Source organism: Monodelphis domestica, chromosome 2, assembly GCF_027887165.1.
Source record: "Monodelphis domestica isolate mMonDom1 chromosome 2, mMonDom1.pri, whole genome shotgun sequence".
Lineage (NCBI taxonomy): Eukaryota > Metazoa > Chordata > Mammalia > Didelphimorphia > Didelphidae > Monodelphis > Monodelphis domestica.
In genome coordinates, this window is record NC_077228.1 from 106898016 (window position 1) to 106920313 (window position 22298).

The window sequence follows — 22298 nt, forward strand, 5'->3', positions numbered from 1 at the left end:
GGAGAGAGGGAACACTGTTTGGTGAAGCAGGGGAGGGAGATGCCCCCTGCTGAGAGGAAACCACAGGGGTCCAAAGAGGTCTGTTTGTCTTTGAATGACTGATGAAGTTCAGCTCCCTCTATGATCAGTAAAGATAGTCCACTTATCTGACTGCGTATTCAAATAATATAATGTTTAATAACTAGTTGGGATTGGAGTTTTTTCTTAGTTTCAAACCTGAGGCCAGGCCCCAGAGGCTGGCGGAGAGTTTGTCCCACTCCCGTCTACTCTCGTTGTTCTAATTCAGAATCTTAGCAGTATACAGAAAGCAAACAAGAACAATTCTAACCTTTAGAAGCCTGTGTCTTTGGGCTGAACCAAGAAGAGCATGCTACTCCAGACTGGACTGAACAAGCTCCTCTCTCCTCCAATACCTGGAAGCAAGACCACCCCCACAGGAAGGAAGTGCTAGTCACAAGACCCAACTGCCACTCCCAGTTTGCCCCTTCCCCCACAAATTGTCAGTCTTGTTTCCTTTCCACAATTGTCCCCTTTTTTTGTTGTGACCTTCCCAAGGTCACATATTTATACTATAGTTACCAATTTACTAAATCTACTCTAAGGATTCTTTGCGGGAAAGTAAGGGTAAGGGTAATTTTGGGGGTTTACATTAAATTCAGTACAATAAATGTTGAACAAAACTATTACAAAAATTTGAATCTTAGTGATAATACTACTTATTCTAAGTTAACTAAAACTAATATCTTATTTACATTGTTCTACATCATAATGTCAGTCAACTAGAAATATCTATTGATCTTTCTATTTGCCTAAGACCTTATGGAACTAACTATATGCATATTTATATTTTGCATAAATACAATTTCAGACACTTGTTTATATAAACAAGGTCTCTCAATATATTAGTGATTTTTTGTTTTGTGTCTAATAGCGTTGTGTTGAAATAATACTTATCAAGTTTCTTCAGATTTCCACTTCTCATGTTGACTGATGGATCTCTTCTTTCTTCCATGTTATGTAGTGATGCATGCTATTTCCCTAATATGTGAAATTACTTTTGTTTTATTATTTCAACACACTCAATCTTACATATAAGTCTTGTTTTTGATCTGTCCTCTTCTTATATAAACAAAGTTCAAAGTCTTTGCTGTCCATTTTCAGCTTTTCCTCTTTGTTTCTTGTCTCTAGCATCTTTTCTTGATGCTTTTCCTCTGGGCTGGTTTAAAATCTTTCCCTCTGGGATGCTTTTCCTCTGTGTTGCTTTTCCTCTGTGTTGCTTTTCCTCTGGGCTGGAAAGTTGTCTCGAACATTATGTGTCACTATTATTTCTTTGTGTTGTACTTTTTATGTTAATCAGTTTTTGTTTTCATTTCTCAGCCTTATCTGTTGTCTAATTATCTTCGATGTCTGTTACAGTGGTGTTGAACTTTTTCTGGTTTCATGTGGGAACAGTGAAACCATGAGTCTTTCCCTGCAACTTTTATAGCTGTTGGGGTAGTAAGCAATACTTAATGTAGTCCAGTCCATTTTATGTCTGTGGCCAATTTTCTATTGAAATTTTTTAAGTATACTATGTCTCCTGGTTTGATGTTGTGCAAATTGTAATCCAGGGGTACTGTTTGTTGTATCAAGCCCATTTCATGCAATTCTGCTATTCTTGTCTGTAAAGCTTGTATATATTTTGTCAATTGACAATCTAGTTTGTGAGAAGTTATACGTCAGAGAAAGGAAGATGTGATAGGAGCATTACATTGTTTTCTTCTTCCTTTTGTTTTGGATCAGGTATATGATTTTCTTGTACTGCAAATTTAGTGTCTCTATCCACTTTATCCACTTCCACATACTTTTCACAAAGTTCTTCGTGATTCTTGACTCCCAATGCTGCCAGCATTTCCTCTAATGTGATTGTATAATTTATTTCCTTAACTACCTCTTCTGACTGTATCATTTGTTCTTGATTTGAGTTGTTAATGAAATCATCTGTTTTCCCCTTTTGTAAAGCTTTGTGATCTTGATTGTAAGGTTTGATATATTCAAAAGGTTCTTGGTCTTCTTCATTTTCTCAAACATTATTGAATATAGTGATGCTTTGTGATTCGTGTCTTGCATTGACACTTGCTTAGTGATCTCTATATTCCCCAAGTCTTTTGCAAGCTCTTTAACTTGGACTTAACTTGTGATTTGGCTGTCTTCGGGAGATGTTTTTAAAACAGATTTTGTTGCTCCTGTATCGATAAAGAGCTGGGTAGATCTCATTACCCACTTTTATCATGACCCTTGGTTCTGTGTTCTCATTTTGTTGGCACACTTGGACCATAGGTGCCTCTATTTCTATTTTGTTCAAATCCCAGTTTTGTTCTTCATCTACAAACTTTTCTTGTTGCTCTGAACATTCATTTTGCAATTCATCATCAGTTTGCAATAGAATTGCATTATCACGGAGACGTAAGGATGGCATAACAATATTTGTGTTTGCTTTTTCTTGTGCACTTACTATTAGTTGGAATTCTTCTGCATAAGGATTTAAGGTTGACTTTTCTATTATGTCAATGGTATTTTCTTTTGTAATATTATTCTTGCTTTCAGAGTCATTGTCTCCAGGAAGTCTGCTAATTTGAACATTCTCTGTTATTGCATTTTCCTCCCCATTGGACCCTTCTATTGTTAGCTCATATGCTTCAATTAATTCATTTGCAATTTGTGTATTACAGACTGTTGCCAGTTCAGTTTCTTCCTCTTTCTTTGTAGCTTTTTCTACTGTTCCAAAATTTTTCTCTTTAATCTCTGTTACGTCATTATCTAATTGGATTTCTTCTTCTATCTGTTCCTTAGTTTTATTTTGTGCTTTTGGAACACCAAGTTCTATTTGCATGCAGTCTCCTTACTTTTCATTTTTCCTTTTTCCTTTCCCATTTTTCCTTTTTGATGTTACCCCATGTACCTGGCTTCATAACTGACTTTGTTTTGTAGCGCCTGAGACTACTTGCGAATAACGTGGTTTCGCTCCTTGTTGGATGTACCTCTCCATGGTTTCTAAATTTGGTGCTTGCAATGATATTTTGCAATTACAATCACAACATTTTGCATTTGTTTGTGTATTATTGCTGCTATACTTTGCATTGCTTTTCCAAGATCTCGGTTTGTTATTAGCTTGGAATAATTGTGCCTTTAAATAACAGTCTCAAACCATGTGACCTATTTTTCCACAGAGGAAACATCTGGGTAAATTTCTCCTTTGATTGCTTTGAGTGTAATTTCTTGTGGGTTTGTACGATATTTCTTCAATTTCTTTACATTTACTTGTGCCATTTGCCTCCTTGAGCTTGGCTTTAAGCTCTTTTATTATTTCATCCTTTTCCTCTAGCATTTCTTTATGACCTGAAAATATGTAAGTTGCAGTTTTTCTTAAATCTTCCAGACTCAGTGTTTCCCAATCTGGGCATTGAAGTTTAAAATATGATCTAATAGGTGTGTTACTGCCTTTCACAAATTGTCTCCTTATGTGTTGGAGATTTTGTTCAGTTAAATTTTCAAATCCAAGCACATCCTCTGCTACTTCAATAACTCTATCTAGGAACTTTGATGGATGCTCCCCACTTTCCTGTCTCAATCTCTCAAATTTTCCCCAAGTATCTGGTCTTTTTGAAAAACTTTTCATTGCCTCTAATAAATCTTCTCTGGCCTTTCTTAGGTAATGTAGATTTTCGTTATTAGATAACTCTAAGTCTGTTCCTTCCTCTGGCCATGATGTTAAATTGGGATTTTTTCTAGTTTCGTCAAGGAATTGTTGTTTTTCCCTTTTTGAAAATAATTCTGAGAGAAGAATTTCAGTGTCCTGGAAATCTGGATCATAAAGCCTAATTGCTCTTTTAAATTCTTTTAAACATCTCATTGGTTCTGAAAACCAGGAAGGCATCCGTCTTTTCAGACTTTCAAGGTCAGCTGTTGTAAATGGTTTATGTGTTTTAATATGAATTATGCCGCTATCTGGTTGTAGGCTTGTTTGATCTCTTAGTGGCAATATTGGTATTCCCCCTTCAGCCCCATCTATATTTTCTTGCTGAACTACATTGTTATTTTTAGGTATGTCTTATTGTGTGTTAATACCTTTGCCACATTGTATCTCTTCACTCAGTTGCTTCATCATTTCCTTTAGTTGCATCATCTCCTCTTTTATGGCTAAAATCATCACAGCCATTTCATTATCTTTTGCTTTTTTCCCAAAAATTAGATACACACCTTTTTTTAGGGCATAGTATAATTTGGTTACTATGAATAATGCTCCAGCATATGTGGGAATGAATGAAATCAAGCAATACATACTTATATTCAGCCATTGCAAACTTATATAGATGCTAAGCAGAAAATAAATATAATCCGGAATCATGACAAAAAAATAAGTTGTAAAACATATACAAGAAATATGCAATCCAGGCTAGATAACCCATGGCAAGTAATAGTTTCTTTGCCGTCTTGTATCTTGAAAAGCCTCTTGCAACAGAAAAAAAATTTTAAGTCTGGCCCTTTAAGAGTTGCCTCCTCCCTTCAGGAGGAGTGGTTTCTTTTGGGTGTGGTATTACTAGGCAGATTAGTTGCACTCAGCACTGCTCTCAAAATGTTACTTTTCATAGTCACACAGGCTTTTGAAATGTATGCAGGCCCAACTTCTCTGAAACCTCCAGTTGCTTCCTTTTCCCAAATTCTTAACAAAAATAGGTTGGAAAACCTAGCTGGCTCTGCCAAAAACTGTAATATTTTATTGGGAAAGGAAATAGGAAGGTTGGAAAACTGAGGGATAATAAGGGAGGTTTGTATGAGGTAAAGAGGAGTTAAGAGGAGAGAGGGAACACTGTTTGGTGAAGCAGGGGAGGGAGATGCCTCCTGCTGAGAGGAAACCACAAGAGGTCTGTTTGTCTTTGAATGACTGAAACTGAAGTTCAGCTCCCTCTATGATCAGTAAAGATAGTCCACTTATCTGACTGCGTATTCAAATAATATAATGTTTAATAACTAGTTGGGATTGGAGTTTTTTCTTAGTTTCAGACCTGAGGCCAGGCCCCAGAGGCTGGCGGAGAGTTTGTCCCACTCCCGTCTACTCTCGTTGTTCTAATTCAGAATCTTAGCAGTATACAGAAAGCAAACAAGAACAATTCTAACCTTTAGAAGCCTGTGTCTTTGGGCTGAACCAAGAAGAGCATGCTACTCCAGACTGGACTGAACAAGCTCCTCTCTCCTCCAATACCTGGAAGCAAGACCACCCCCACAGGAAGGAAGTGCTAGTCACAAGACCCAACTGCCACTCCCAGTTTGCCCCTTCCCCCACAAACTGTCAGTCTTGTTTCCTTTCCACACTAGACAAGATAGTCTCACATCATGAAAGAGACGCATCTGTTTCAAAACGGAAGTCCAAAAGAGACCCAAAAGCCTTTCCAATCAGGTTAAATACTTCATCTCGATTCAGAGCGAAATGAGCAGAACCAGGAAAACATTGTACACAGAAACTGATACATTGTGGTACAATCGAAGGTGATGAACTTCTCCATTAGTGCCAATGCAATGTCCCTGAACAATCTGCAGGGATCTAAAAAACACTATCCACAAGCAGAGGATAAACTGTGGGAGTAAAAACACCGATGAAAAGCAACTGCTTGACTACAGGGGTTGAGGGGATATGACTGAGGAGAGACTCTAAATGAACACTCTAATGCAAATACCAACAACAGGGAAATGGGTTCGAGTCAAGAACACATGTGATAACCAGTGGAATCGTGCGTCGGCTATGGGAGAGGGAAAGGTGGTGGGAGGGGGGGTGGGGAGGAAAAGAAAATGATCTTTGTTTCCAGTGAATAATGTTTGGAAATGACCAAATAAAATAATGTTTGAAATTAAAAAAAAATACTTCATCTCACTCTCAGCCCAGGTGAGATTACAAGGCATTTTGGGGAAGTAGAGCAAGGAATTCTGGGGATTGAAATCCTGGATTCGAGTCTATTTTTATATCTCTCCAGTGGACCCAGAGACAAAAGCCCCTTTCTAACAGCCTGCAACTTACTTACCAACTCTCAGCCACACACTCCTAACTGTTATCAACTGACAGAGAAATCTTTTTGCTCCATTGCCTCTTAAAGAGAAAAAGGGAAAATTAGAAAAATTCTCTTAACATCAGGGAGGGGCCAAAGTGGGAAAGGACTGTGGGAGGATCAGAAGGAAGAGAATTTGGAACTCAAACCTTTTAAAAAAATAAATGTTAAAATTTTTTTTGCATGTAATAGAATAAAATAAAATGTTAATTTAAAAAATTAAATATCTGCTGTATGTAAGTCACCATACTGGGTGCTGGGAATACAAAGACAAAAGTAGGAAATTGCTACTATTAAAAAACTTGCATTTTAAGAATGGGGTAAGGGGAAAGAATTATATTTAGGATACAAAGTCTTGTTCCTTCCTCTATCTCTTATTACAAATAAAATTTAGGGGGCAGCTGGGTGGCTCAGTGAATTAAGAGCCAAGTCTTCAGATGGGAGGTCCAAGGTTCAAATCTGGCCTCACACACTTCCTAGCTGTGTGACCCTGGGCAAGTCACTTAACTCCCTTGCCTAACCCTTACCATTCTTCTGCCTTGGAACCAATACATGGTATTAATTCTAAGACAGAAGGTAGGGGTTTTAAAAATATATCATTCAATAAATGAATAATAAAATAAAGTTTTATTAATGCCTTTTGTTTTTTTATATCACCTGAATATCCCAATGTACTTTTCTCATTCCTCCTCTCTTCTTACAGTCTCTTGAAAAATAATTTAAGCAAACCAAAATTTTATCATTTACTTGGCTTTTGCTAGAGAGAACTCTAGCAGATGTGAAGGTAATTAAAGTCCTTCCTCACAATTATATCATATCTGAACTCTCCATCTCTTTTCAGGTGGTCTATAGTATACTGATGCCAATATTATTTCTCCTTCTCCCCCATTGATCTTCACACAAATATTCTCAATCTTGCTTTCTTATCCAGTTTCTGGATTTTCTGTTGTGAATGTATATTTTCTAAAAAATTGAATTTTATGTATAGTTTTTTGTTTTGTTATTACCTACATTTCTTTTGTAACTTTTTCCCCCTCTGCTCTTCCACAGAGACATCCCTTGTTGGGGGGTCAGGTGACTTGTCAAGGGTCACACAGCTAGGAAATATCTGAGGCCAGATTTGAGCCCAGGACCTTCCATCTCTAGGCCCGACTCTCAATTCATTGAGCCACCTAGCTGCCCCCTCTTTTTAACAGTAAAGAAATTCAGCAAAACCAATGACCATATTTTAAAAAATGATGTTATATATAATGTTCCACATTCATTAATACCCTCCTCTGCAGAGGAGGGATATGAAGTATATTTTTATACCTTGAGGCACTGCCTGGTTTTTATAATTTTATAATTTGGAATCATTCAGCTGTGATTGCTTTGTGATTGTTCTTTCCACTTAACATTGTTGTAATCATTGCTTATTTATATACTTTGCCTCAGCTCACAAGCCTTTCCATGCTCCTCATTTCTTATATCACAATTTGTGCCATTACATTTATGTAGCACAGTTTGTTTAACCATTCCCCAATTGTAATAACCCTAACTGGCTATTTCATTCTAACATCTGCCTTTCTTTTCTGAAGCCTCATGTTCATTCTGCAGCAGTGATTTAAAACACTTCTGTGTCTATACAGTCTTTAGTTTTTTGCTTGGACTTTTACAAGCCCTAATAGAGCTTTCCTGCAAAGTTCAACTTAATTCCCACCTCCTACATGTGGCATTTTCTGAAATACACTCCAGCTGCTCAGTGCCTCATCTCCCAAATCAGTCTTATTTTGTATTTATATTATTTTTTATATATTTCATATGCAGTTGTATGTTTACATATTGTCTCTCCTAATAAAATAAAAGCTTCTTTAGATTGGAGACTTTTTTTTTGTCTTTTTTATCCCCGTTGCCTAGCATATTACTTGGTGCATAGTATGTGCTTCTTGACAAATGATACTACAAGAATCAATCAATCAGCTTGCTTCCAAGCAAGCAAGTGCATATCATATTTGAGAAGTATGGAGGATGATTTGTCCCCTTTTTATTTGTACTATATCTATTTTTAGTATAATCCCTGATTGCCAACCACTTGGACTCCTAATAGATCTCATTTCCACTGTCTTATTCTTCCAGTTCTTTTTATCTTAGTTAATTTAACATCCTTTATGTATGTAGCTGATTATGTCAATCCTCTCTTTAGAATCCTTTAATTGCCTATCATAAAAGGTCAGGGTATTTAATTTTTAGAAGACTTCATGGACTGGCACAATTCTATACTTATTCTTATCTCATACTACTGCCCCTTCACATATATATCCTATACATATATATATGTATATATATATCCTATATGTTGTGCTTTATTGTCACTAAGCTTGCCTTTGCTTGTGCTGTTTCCTATTCCTGGAATTCCCTTTCCTTTATTCAGGCTTTAAAAATTCAGCAAGATAACTATGTCATCTGTAAAACATTCTCTGATTTTCTCCACTCTGTGTTGCTTTTCTTCCTTCTCTCTCCCAACTTGGCATTATGTATTTCTCCTAGCATTCAGTACTATTCTTCCAATTAGTACATACTAACTAAACATTTGTTGAATACATTTGACTTGAATTCCATAAAATGTTTAATAAAAATTAAGTAAATAACCTGCTGTTTAACAGTTAAATGTAACATAGATTTTGAAGTGTTATATACCATATTTTTTTCCACTACTCCCTTGCTTAACAAAAGTTCTGGTTTTTAGAACTCATAAAGTTGGTTATAAAGATTTAGTAAATGTAATTATTGAGACTTTGTATATCTTGAATAGAATTGCATATTTGTTAATTTCCCTAATGGAATACAGGGAATTACAAAGTAGAAGGCAGTTAATTCCCTTGAAAAGCATATATATTCTAACTAGAGACTGAAAAAGACATAAGAAAGTTTTATGAAAACTTCTGAGTCTAATATGTGTAGGCAAAGTAACTTAAGTACTTTGGGGTTCTATTTTTCAATTGTTGACTTAACTGCTGATTTTTTCCACTTTTAGCTATTTTACCCCTTGTGCCTGAGTCGCCAGATGAAGAGGTGAAATCTAGTCAGCTCTCAATGCAGCAGAACAAACTGTCTGTTCAGTCCAATCCCTCTCCTCAGCTTCGAGGGGTAATGAAAGTGGAAAGTTCAGAAAATGTCCCCAGCCCCACACATCCTCCAGTTGTAATCAATGCTGCAGATGATGATGAGGATGACGATGGTAAGTGTTACCATTACAGGAGAATTTAACTGAAAGTCACTTTGTGAATCAGAGGTAGAACCAGGAATGAACCTGTGAGTCTTCATCATTTTTAATTTTGTTTGACTTAAATATTGTTTTCTAGATCAGTTTTCTGAAGAAGGAGATGAAACTAAAACACCTATTCTGCAACCAGCTCCTGAAGTTCATAATGGATTACGCATAACTGGTGCTCGGAAGCCAGGGGTCAGCTTAAAGCAAGGTAAGAGTAGATTTTAAATGCTGATCTTTTACCTGAGAGCTTCTTAATCTTTTTTGTAATGAATGCCTTGTCAAAATAATATTTAAAAATATAGGATTAAGGAAAATAATTATCAAAATATATTTCAAAGAAATTCTTGGACTTCTTGGCCCTAATTTCTTATAGAAATATTCACTGATTCCTGACCATTTAAAAAAAATTCTTCTCTTCCCTCTTAGAGTCAATACTGTGTATTGCTTCCAGGGTAGAAGAGTGGTAAAGGGTAGGCAGTGGGGGTTAAGTGACTTGCCCAAGGTCACATGGCCAGGAAGTATCCAAGGCCAGATTTAAACCTAGGACCTCCCTTCTCTAAGTCTGGCTCTCAATCCACTGAGTCACCTGGCTGTCTCCCATTCCTGACTATTTTTGGTAGTTTCTATTAGGATATGTTGTTGACTTAGCAAAAAAAAAATTCCTGGGCAATAGACCCTACCTCTTTACTGCCTCATTTCCTAATTACATATCCTCTTTTGGCTTTGTAGGAGATAGTTTGAATTTTGGAATAAAAACCCTTGAAGAAATCAAATCAAAGAAAATGAAGGAAAAATCTAAGAAGCAAGGAGGTAAGTTTGTGTGAATTTTTTTCATAGAGAAAATTGTCCTGATATTGGAGCATAATATCTTTCTTAGCAAAAGAACTAAAATGAATAAGTTGTTTTTGTGACATAATTCTTTTCCTGGAAGGGTCACTTTTGTTTTAAAGTTAAGGAATGCCTTATGCATTTAATCTGACCCTGTACTAATCTCTAAACAATAGAAAGTAGGCTTAAATGGAAAATCTGTTCAACATTTAACAACAGGATTTCAAAGAAAGGCCATAAAAATTGGAAAATCTGACTTTGTACTAGAATTGCCACCCCTCAGATGGATGAGAGTCTTCTTATACAGTTGTCTTGATTTAGTTGGTTAATATCCTGAACTATAATCATCATCATGACAGTAATAACAGCTAGTATTTACATAAAGGTTTAAGCTTTCCAATGTGCTTTATATATGTTATTTAATTTTCATAACTCTGGAAGATAGGTGTTCTTATTATCCTGATTTACAGATAAGGAAATTGAGGCAGACAGGTTAAGTGACATACCCAGGGTCACATAGTAAGTATCAGCATAAGGATTTGAATTCTAATAATAATCATTTCTACTCAGTTATAGAAATCTTAAAATGCCAAATTTGCTTATGAACAATCAGTTTCTTAAAAATGCTTATCAAAGCGTGTCCTATATAATGATTAGCTTTATGAGTCTTATCATCATATGCAGAATTCATATCTGAAAAACTGACTTGGCATGCATAAAAATGAGGAAAAAAGGGATGAGTATGGTAATGTAAAAGAGGTAATTCTTAATCCCTTGCTCTAATTTAACTGGGGAAAGAACTAAATTCCCTTTTACAGTAGCTAAGAAAAACTGAGGTTACCTATAGAGTAATTTTTATTTTTGCCAAGTAAATAAAGGCAGGTTAAATTGGAGTGATTTTAGACTTGGTCCTCTTACTATTTCTACAGTGTATTGGTTTTACAGTAACACTTTGAATTTTATTAGTATCTTTTTCATATATGGTATATTCTTTCATATGTAGTTTATTTCATATACAGTACATTCTTTCAATTATTTTCACAGCATCCCTGGGAGAAAAAAAAGCTAAGAATGATGATCTTCATTTGACTGAGTAGGGAATCTTATGATAGAGAAAGAGCAGTAATTTGCCCATGATACTGAATATGGAATAAAACCTATACCTTCTAAATTGCATTGTTGGTTCTTCTCTGTAAGCTATATATCTCACTAGGCAACATTTAGAGTAATAGATGTGAAAAATACACACTAGCGTAAAAATTAGTCTATGCTAATAAAAAGGAACATTCATTAGAAGATTATAGGAATATAGATTTAGCACTGAAAAGAATCTTAAGGACATATCTAGTTCAACTCTCATTTTGCAGATAAGGAAATTGAAGTCCTGAAAGTTTAAGTGACTTGCTCAGGGTTAACACAGTTAAATAAGTGGTAGAACAGAACTCAAATCTAGATCTTCTGATTCCAAAGCCAGCCCTGTTTCCCATTTACCATATGTTACTGAATAACTTTCTTGAAAAACTAATGGCATCTGAATGCATTTTGAAGCACACTGTTTTTCTTTTCTTTTCTTTGGGTTTTTTTTATTTGTTTCATAAGTTATTCCACAATATGACCAATGTGGAGACATGTTTTGCATGATTACACATGTATAACCTATATCAAATTGCTTACCATCTCAGTGAGGAGAGAGGGAAAGAATTTGGTAGTCAAAATTTTAGAAAATGAATGTTAAAAATTGTTATTGTGTGTAGTGGAAAAGAAATAAATTATTATATAAAAAATAAATAACTTTCTTGGTTCTTAGACACCTGATTCTATATCATTATTCACTTTAGGAACCCAAGCATGAATTATTGTTCTGTGGAAGACTTACAGTGAGATACTTAAAGTCTTAGATTTTAAAAATAGCTTCATTGTTTTCCATGAACAGTTCTTTTCTTTTGCCTTATTCAGAAGGGCCTTCAGGAGCATGTGCTCATTTACTTCAACCTCAACCCATTCCAGGTCCTGAAAAAGAGAATGTCAGAACTGTGGTGAGGACAGTAACCCTGTCCAACAAACAAGGTGAGGTGTGAGTTGGGTTGGAATTTATCATTGTTCTATTTATATAACTGGCAAAGTAAAATGATGGTGTTTTCCACCTTTGTTTATGGTGAAAGATTCCTGCATATAGAATGGTGTTGATTTTGAGTATGTTGCGTTTTTTAAAGCTTTCCATGTTTACAGGTATGCATTCATTCCTGAATATAAATATTTGCCTACCAGGCACAAGGCACTGTAGTGTATGTAGGATGGTTTCTGCCCAAAGAGTTTAAAATTTAATGGAAGAGATAGAGAAATCCATTTTTGATAAGCTGGTCAGGGACAATTTTGTGAAAGAGTAGCATTTGAACTGGGCCTTATTGGCTGGGAAGATAGTGATGAGAGAGGAGGTGATTATTGACAAAGGGAACAGCATAAGTAAGGCATAACATGTCTTTCAGAAAATTAGCTCAGGGCAGTTGAGTAGTTTAGTGGATTGAGAGCCAGGCCTAGAGACAGGAAGTCTCAAATCTGGGCTCAGATACTTCCTAGCCATGTGACAAGTCACTTAATCTCTATTGCCTAGCCCTTACTACTCTTCTGCCTTGAAACTGATACATAGTATTGATTCTAAGGCAGAAGGAAAAAAAAACTTTTTTAAAAGTTAGCTCCATGAAGTCAGGAGTTGTTTATTTCTGTGTTTATTTCTATTACATCTGCCAAACACAAATGCATAGTTGGAATAGTTTCAGATATCTGCTTTTTAATTCAATTCAGTGAACAATTAAATGACTGCTAGTTATTGGAGATAGAGATTAACAACAACACAGCCTCTTCCCTCAAGGAACTCTATGTAATAGGAAGAAGGTGAAATATGCACAAATGCTATAACATTTTTACCTTCATTTTCTCTCTCTCTGCATTGTCTTTCTCCACATTCTTATTCATTCTCATACCTTTAACCTATAACTTTATGTTGGTGGTCTCAAAGTGTATATCTCTTGCCGTTACCTCTAGCTTTAAATATTTATTTCTATCTGTCGTACATCTTGAATGGGCACCTCAGCATATCCAAATCAAGGATTTTTAAAAAGTTAAGTCCTTGCCTCTAAACCTCTTTCTTTTCCTGACTTCCATTATTTTTTTCAGTGACATAAAAATTTACATGGTCTCCTCTAGTTAAAAATGTGCTTTTTTTTCCTACCTCATCTTTCCTCTTCATTCCTCTATTAAGTCTTGCTGGCATTTCCATGCTTTGGTGAATTTATGATGGCTTTTCCCTTCATTGATGCAGAGAGTAGCCACCTCCTTCTATGTGATTTGCATTCCATGTTTATCCAAAGAAGAATAGCTCACTGCACGGGTGGCGATCCTCTAATCTTTTTTTTTTTTTAATGGTACCAATGTGGGTTCAACATCTGTGGTATCTCTTACCTGTCCTGTTCTTTCTGTTCCCACTGACACTACACTAGAGTGTAACACATTTTTTTCTTTTTCTTTAATTTTTGCTTCATCGCTTCCAGAAGTTCTAATTGAACTATATATCTTTTTAGTTTATCTTTGAGACTTTGCTTGTAGATATTTTAAAGTCATTCTCTTCTGAATTTGTGTCTTGAGTGTCTCCTTTACTATAATAGCTTTTTATAGTGAAATTCCTTTGTTTGCTGAGTCTTTCAGCTTGCTGCCTAACTGAATTTTATGTTAAAACTGGGTTCTCTTTATTTCTGGAGAGAATGACTGAACTGAACCTGTACCCTGCTGTATCCTGCTATTGCTTTCTTAGGATATGGAGTGTTGTATTATTTCAGGATCTCAGGAACAACTCAGGTTGAAGGCCTTTAAGCTTTTAGAGTTCCCAGAGTGGTCTGATCTAATGCAAAGTCTGATAGCTGCCCTACTTACCTGAATCCCACAAGTTCCATGACTTGGCTTGAGTTTAAGCAACAGGCCTGTGGGCTTGCCGCTAGTTAGATTTCAGTATATTACTGCTAGATTCAAGCACTATCAGTGGGAAATCTCTACAGTTTCAGAATGACAGCTGCAGGCTCTCCCTTGATTTGGGGTTCCTGCACTGATTATTCATCTGCAGACTTCAGACTGGGCTGGATGATAGGATGGAGACTGCGTTCCTCTGGGCAGTCACAGAGTTGCTGATTACTTCCAAACTTGACTCTTAGCTTAGTACATCACTTAGGGTCCACAGTTGCTCTTCATTTCACCCCTAGTTGAAGATACCCTCAGTCTGCCCTGGATCTGTGACCTGGAATTGAGTAGTAAGGAGCAGAGCTACCAGCTATCATTTCTTCTTACATTCTGCCTAAGGTCAGGTCCCTCTGACATGGATCTAGGACCTCTTGCCATGGCATATAGCAGCATTAGCGAAGTATTGCCACACATGCCAGCCCTGGCACTGGGGAGCATCTGCATTCCCCCTCTTCCCAGTGCCTGAGGGCATTTTTTGCATTACCCACCCCTAGACCAGCTGCCCAGAGCAAGCACTTCCTCCACTCTCTCCAGTAATTAGTTGGGGGAGAGGGGAGTAGCTCACCCGACAGCTCAAAGTTGCCCTCTAGGTATGCGAACTCAAAAACCTTTGCCTTTGCTCTATCCTCTGTAGTTGTTAGAATGCTCTTTGCTGCCTTTTCTGGGTATACCCCAAATCCAGCTCCTACAGACCTCTTTGTCTATCTGCCTGTGACAGTCTGGGGTGGAAAATGACTCATGATTTTTTAAAATTGGTTTCCTGATTAGGCCTCATTCTAGTAACTTTTCTAGGTGTTTGGAGGAATTATGGGGGAAGAGTTCAGTTGTGCTTCATTTAACTCCACCACCTTGGTTCCACACATTTTCTTTTGAATATTATTTTTGGTTTGTGATTGGTTGGTTGTCATACTCCTCTAGTTAATTCTAAGAGTCATAAGGGCAAGGACCATATTTTATCTATCTACTTCTGCTCTCCACAGAGCCATCTTTTATAATATGAATTTTTTCAAAAGGAAATAATATATGCAATTATTACTCGTCTATAGTCAATTGCCTCTGCAAAGAAGTTAGGGAGATGTATTTTTTTTTCCATCTCCTTTTCAGGGCCAGCTTGAGGGACCATGTCTTTTCTAAACAATGTCTAGTGCAGAATTTTGCCCACAAATATTTGTTGAAGACATAAGTTTGTTGCTTTGGAGGAGAAGACATGAAAGAACTGATGCTGGCTTATTTGATTCTTTATTCTGTAGACTATAGTATGTATTGCTTCATGTCTTCCAGTTGTTGATTTCTAGGCCTTTTGTGTTGTCACATTATTTAATAAACTGAATTGTTGGGGGGGGGTGATTCCCCCTAAAATTCTATCTTGTACTCCTACCCTCCATCCTTATGCAAAAATAGGGGACCCAAGGAAAAGGAACTTATATATTATGTCAGGTTTTTTTCTATGTTTATCAAATTTGCTGAATCTTTTTTTTTCTTTTAAAAATTCTTTTGTAATAGAAGGTAACTTTGGGAAATGGGATGAGGAAAGATAACAGATGGAAATCTAGATGATGTAAAAAAAATAGACATAATATGTCTTGCAGAGTAATACAATGGAAAGAGTACCAGATTTGAACTCAAGAAAGGCTTGGATTCAAATCTTTTCTCTAGCACTTATTAACTGAGTGACTATGAGAGCTATTCATATAACTTGAGCTTCTGTTTTTTTCTTCCATAAAATGACATTAATAGTTGTTAATACCTTTTTGTGGTGACAAAAAATTGGAAATTGAGAGGATTGCATCAATTGGGGAATGGCAAAACTAATTATGGTATATGATGGTGATGGAAGACTATTAACAAGATGATTTCAGAAAGACCTGGAAAGCCCTACATGAACTGATCCAGAATTAAATAAGCAGAACCAGGAGAATATCTTATACAGTTAACAGCAAAATTATGGAATGATCAACTGTGAAAGACTTAGCTACAATTCTAAAGGATATGTATGACAAAGAATGAGATCCACTTCTGAAGAAAGAACTGGTGGAGTTGGAATGCATATCAAAGCATACTGTTTTTCACTTTAGTTTATTCTCTTATAAAAATGAACAATATGGAAATAGATTACATGATAATACATGTATAACCCAGATCAAATTGCCCACTAGCACTCGGAAGGGGAAGAGAAGGAGGGAAACAATTTGGATCATGTAACTTCATAAAACTTATGTGAAAGTAATTATTAATTATAATTGGTAAAACAAAATATCGTTACAGAATTTCAATAATAACTGCAATAACTAACTCAGATTTGAGCAAATCAAGTGAAAAATTTTATGTCAGCACTTCAAAAAACCTTCAAGTGCCACATAAGCATCAGCTTTTATTATCATTTGAGTATTAGACTACTGTTCTAAGTATTTTCTGACTTACTGCCAAGTGCCCCTTGCATTCACTAAGTACTAATGATAGTTAAGGATAATAGACTCTAAGCTGTTTATTGTTTTCCATTTTAGGAGAAGAGCCCTTGGTACGATTGAGTCTCACAGAAAGACTAGGGAAACGGAAACTCTCAGGTAAGGACATTGTGTGCAAATATTTTTTTGTTTGCACATGTTTCAACCTGTGGCATGTTAGAAACACTTCAAACAGTATACATTCCCCAGAACTTCCCTCATACAAAAAAGCTATTGATGTTGCCCCACCACTTCTCTATATAGTTAAGTCCATTATCATCAAATTTACTTCTCCAGATTCTTTTTGCCCATATTCATTTCATCTTTTCAACAGTTATGTGATTTGAAGTTCAAGTTTTAGTTTCATTCTTAGTAGTTCTTTAAAATTCCTGAGCTAAAAAGACTATGGATAGTCCCTACATTATTTCTTTGTACAAAGAAAGTTTAAGCAAATTTTTTTTAGAGCAGGGATGAAATTTAGATTTAGTAAATTTTTTAAGTGAAGATTTTAGGTATTATTTGAAAATTATTTTAAACTTCCCATTTGTTAATGATTAATTTACTTTCTTAGCAGTATATTTTTAATTTAAAGAATAGAAGGGGGGTGTGGGTGCAGCTAGCTAGCACAGTAGATAGAGTGCCACTCTGGAATCAGGAGAAATTGGATTCAGACACTTCCTACCTGTGTGAATCTTGAGCCAGTCATTTAATCCAGCTTTGCCTAGTCCTTGTCCATCTGTCCTAAGCTTATTACTAGGGCAAAAATTATAGGTATTCCACATCATGGGAGGTAGGGGTGTGGTACCTCCATGATCTGGAAAATCCATGTAAAATTTTTTTTGTCCCTACATACCAAAGAAGAAATCTGGATTTTTTTTCTTTTTCTTTTATGATGTATTTATAGTACCTTATTGTAAAATTTGGGTTAATATTTGATCATGGCCTATATAGGTCAATGTTAAGTTAAAAAAAACTATGAAACAAATTTTAAAATGTGAAATAAATATAAAAAAATGTTAATGAAACATTTGAGAATAATTCTGAACATACTATACAGGTAATGTTACATAAAACAGTACATACATTTTTTGCATTTTTGAGTTACTAAACTTTTAAAGAAATCTACATTTCTAGCTTTTTATGTCTGCTGGCTTTTACATTCTTGCAAACAAATTTTTACTTGTTTTAGCTTTAAAAAATATGTTGATTTTATACAATAATATATATATATAATGCATTTCTGAATTTTTAAGCTTTTTTTTGTCATTTGTGGCTTCTGCAAAACTCCCCCAAAATTCCCATTTAATTTCTTATGCCAACCTTTGATATATCAAAACCTTTGGGAAAAGTTGTAGTATTGAAAGGATACATGTAAAGGCTTCTTTTTTTTAAAAAAGAAAAGAACTAAAATATTTGGCCCATCTTTTTTGAAGGACATATGTTTGATAGCTGCCTAACTGTAAAGTTGATAAATACTCCCTAACATGGGAAAAAGTCTCCTGAATTCAGAGGTCTCATCATACTATTTTATTTTATTTTCATTTTTTATTTAATTAATTTAACATATTTTTCCATGATTACATGATTCATGTTCTTTCCCTCCCCTCATCCCTCCGCCCTCCTGGAAGCAATTCCACTGAGTTTTACATGTGTTACTGTTCAAAACATATTCCTATATTATTAATATTTGCAACAGAGTGATCATTTAAAGTCAACATCCCCAATCACATCCCCATCGAACCACGTGATCAATTACATGTTTTTCTTCTGTGTTTCTACTCCCACAGTTCTTTCTCTGGATGTCATCACACTATTTTAAATAGTATTGGCAGGGCAATTAAAAAGCTGCCTGTGTGGGCAGTAATAGTTGTTTTTATGGACAAATCTTTAAAATTCTTTTATCATTTAGCTGCCATATTCCCAAAGGATCAGAAAACATAATTGTAATCTTAGTCAAGTTTTTCAGTTCTTGCTATTAGAAAAATAAAGCTTTATAAAATGCCTTTGCAACCTAAATACTGACTAGAGCTAGAAAAAAGGAAATTGATATAAGCCCTTGGGGGTTCATAGTTCATATGCTATTCTTTACTAGCTTTAGATACTTACAAGTACAATAGAGTCCCCTGTATCTGTGGAGGATAGTTGGTTGAAACCATGAATATAAACAAATACTTGCTGATTCCATTTATAATGTCATTTTCTTATACATTCACAGATATTTTATAAAATCCAGTTGATAAATAAAAGACATTAGTAGTATTAAATACAATGATAATAAAGTACATTGTACTATTATTACATAGAACTTACAGTAGTCCCTCCTTAACCATCCAAAATTCACCCCCCATGGATGCCTGAAACTGCAGTTTTCACTTAAACTTTTAACACCTATGTTAACTTTATAGTATTGTATTCTCCCTCCTTTCGATTGCCTCTTAGCTTGGTACTTCATGGCCTCCCACCCTTTTCCTACCCAAGTGTGAGTACATAAACATACATGCACACATGTAAAAAAAAAACCTTCGTGTGAAAGCAGAAAGCCTTCTCTGGGCTGATTGCTGGTGCAGAGAGAGGGGACCTTTGCCCTACTCCACCCATTCAGCAGCCCAACTGACCACACACATTTGACTTCCATCTGTCTGTGCTCAGGTCCCTCCTTCAACATGTCCTTGATTTTTTTATGCCAACCCCATATCTCATTCAGTGGCAACCCCATTCCTGCCTCCCTTCTTCCCCTAGAATTTATGGTTGTTTACAGGTAACTGAAACTGCAGAAAGTGAAACCATGGATAAGGGGAAGACTGCTTTATATCCTTAGGAAAGTTGTCTTGACAATCTGGAAAATAATTTTGACAGCTTACACCAGACAACGCAAATGAATGAGTGAATTGAATGAAATGAACGAATGAATAAATGAAAGAAAAGAGCCCCTGATTAGTAATCAGAAGGCCTACATTTTGGTTCTGAGTTTCTCCTCCCAATTGTTTAAATTTTAGCAGACCACATTATCTCTCTGAACCTTATCTTCCTCAGTTGTAAAAGGAGAGCATTTGTATTAAGTAATCTCTAGGGTTCCTTCTAGTTCTGAAATTCTATGCTTCTTGGTTGTTTATGGGGTTACTTTGGTTACTGGAATTCATCTGTTAGTCAGTTAGAATTTTTTGCACATTCTTAGTCTTGCCTTTAGTTCACTTATATCGAAGGTTATCTTTATCTTATTTCTCCCCTGTCCTAACATCTTTCTCTGTGAAAATTGTATTACTTTCTCTGAGGTGGAGTTTTCAAGTTCCAAGGATATTTTACTGCTATTTATCAGATAAAACAGAAAAAAATACTAATCTCCATAGATATGTTTGCTTTTTCCTATTCATGGTTTTTCCTTTTAAAAATAGTTTCAACTAAATTCATTTTGTTCCTTTGATTTTAAAGGTGTTGACAGTGACCCTCCACTGAAGCGAAGCCTTGCTCAAAGGCTTGGGAAGAAAATTGAGTCTCCAGAAATGAATACTGACAAAACACCAAAGAAAGGTACCCTGGTTTCATAATTTTTAAAAATTACCACACATCTTTACATTTGCTATTTGCTTTTGTTGGCAGTTAAGACTTTCTTTGTTTTCTAATCTATATGGGCAAACAAAATGAAGGAGTTTTAGGGACAAGTCATTTCCTTTCCATAATTCTTAAAATAACAAAATAATTTCCCCATACCCATCAGTTTATTTGCTTTGTCATTTGTGCAAAAATAGTTTTTCAAATTTATTTTCCAGAATATTCTAGGGATGTGTGTTTGATATGGAAATCATTTTTCCAGAAACAGGTTGTGGGATTAAGGACTAGAAAGGAGAATTTTTTAGAGAAAAGAGGTAGCTGTATAAATGGAAAAGGTGAAGCCCCAAGAAAATTCAAGGGCACTAACAATAAAAAAAGTGTAATTTCATTATGAAAATTGAAAAGGAACACACAAAATTCAATTAGATACCAAAGAGAATACTGAATTTAATAATTTTGTATCATACTGCCAACAGAATTATCTTTATCACTTTTATTATTGTTATTCTTTTCATTTTCAGTTCAAGTTTCCAAGTCTCTGAAGGAGAGATTAGGAATGCCAGCTGATCTAAACAGTATGGAGACAACAGGTAATTATTCCTAAAACTGATTCCCTTGTTTTCTCCCTCCCATAACAATGTATTTGTTTTCTTTGATTTGGCCATTTGAGCCATGTTAGAGGTTAGATTTTGAAACAACTGTTGTCTTTATTCACTTATAAATAATTCAGTTTTCCTTTATTCCTCTACCCTCCCATTTCCAGTCATTATTTTCACTTTGTTAGACATTTTTCATTTACTATCTTCCCTGTAGGAGGAGAGAGTATCATTTTTAGTCCATAGGCATCTGATTTGTTTATATTTTACCAAAAATGGCTATGTTTACAATAAGCAGAAATGTATTTTTATTTCAAAAAGCATGGCTGATCTTTAGATTCTGTGACAAATAATCATTTTCTAATATTTTGAATACAGAATTCATAGCATCAAATGCCTTTTACTAACATGCCATTTAGAAAACAGCTTTCAGGTAGCAAAAAGTACATATTGAAACCAAAACTTATTTTTCTTGTGTTAGCAGAAAGATCTGCTAAAGGTGGAGAGATCCATGTGAAGACACTAGAAGAAATACGTCTTGAGAGAGCCAGCCAAAAACGAGGAGAATTGCTTACCAAAATCAAGAATGAAGGACCCCATAAGCCTGAAGATTCCAATTTGGGGATGAGGAGCTCCTCTGCTATCCGAATCAAAACATTTTCTGAGGTCCTGGCTGAAAAGAAACACCGACAGCAGGAAGAAGAGAGACAGAAAGCTGAGAAGGAAAACCCTTCTGTCAAGCTCAGAATAGAGAGTGAGTCTAAGAAACCAGCCATCTTGCCTCCCAGCACTACCAGCAAAGGGCAGCTGGAAGAGCCTGCAATGAAAACCAAGCCCATGCAGGAGGTACACATAAAAACTTTGGAGGAAATCAAACAGGAAAAAGCATTGAGAGTGCAACAGAGTGCTGAGAACAGCACCAGCTCCCAGACACAGCCTGAGACTACTCCAATCATAAGACGACTTCTCCGCATCACCAAAAGAACAGGTAGCAACATTATTTTGTTTGCAAATTAATCTTTGCTATCCTACCAAGGTATCCATTCAGCTAAAGATTAATTCAACACAAACTGGCCTGAATTTAAAGGTTAATGATTTGGAGTTTGATTTGAATACAGGTGTAAAGGAAGAGAAGAAACTTAGTGAAGCAGGTGAAACCACATCTCGAATTGGTGTTAGCAGGACAGAGGCTGTTGAGGTAAGAGCATTATCAACATGCTTTACAAATAGTTACTTTCCAAATAAAAGCCTTTTTCTTCTTATGTCATAACTACTCCCTATGGTATTTTGCTTATTGGTGATTAGAAGTGAACATTTTTCTCCCTCCTTCTGTTTTATAAAAAGACACTTTTTTTCTTCTGGGTAATATAGGGTTTAGGGAGATGTTTGTATAAACCTTCTTAATCTTCTTTTCTAAGAGATATACTAGCCTTTGAGCATAAATATTGATTAGGCTATAGAAGATAAACATTATGCATCCTATATTAGTCATTACAGTATTCTCCTTGTGCCCCATACTTTTTCAAAGCAATACCTTCAGTCT

General features: G+C 35.6%; 1 protein-coding gene across 11 annotated transcripts in view; it reads left to right on the forward strand.

Moving 5' to 3' along the window:
• The window catches only part of ZC3H11A (zinc finger CCCH-type containing 11A), a 54277-nt gene that overhangs the window by 26117 nt on the left and 5862 nt on the right, over positions 1-22298 (forward strand). For 4 of the 11 annotated variants that reach the window (XM_056815758.1, XM_056815756.1, XM_056815759.1 and 1 more), the window contains exons 7-15: positions 9094-9297; positions 9422-9538; positions 10060-10140; positions 12115-12225; positions 16671-16730; positions 20040-20138; positions 20681-20749; positions 21240-21743; positions 21874-21953. In XM_056815758.1, the coding sequence (XP_056671736.1) occupies positions 9094-9297; positions 9422-9538; positions 10060-10140; positions 12115-12225; positions 16671-16730; positions 20040-20138; positions 20681-20749; positions 21240-21743; positions 21874-21953 (1325 nt within the window). Of the gene's footprint in view, positions 1-9093; positions 9298-9421; positions 9539-10059; positions 10141-12114; positions 12226-16670; positions 16731-20039; positions 20139-20680; positions 20750-21236; positions 21744-21873; positions 21954-22298 lie in introns of all 11 variants that reach the window. The other 7 variants (XM_007481196.3, XM_007481194.3, XM_007481195.3 and 4 more) reach the window with 3 other exon arrangements.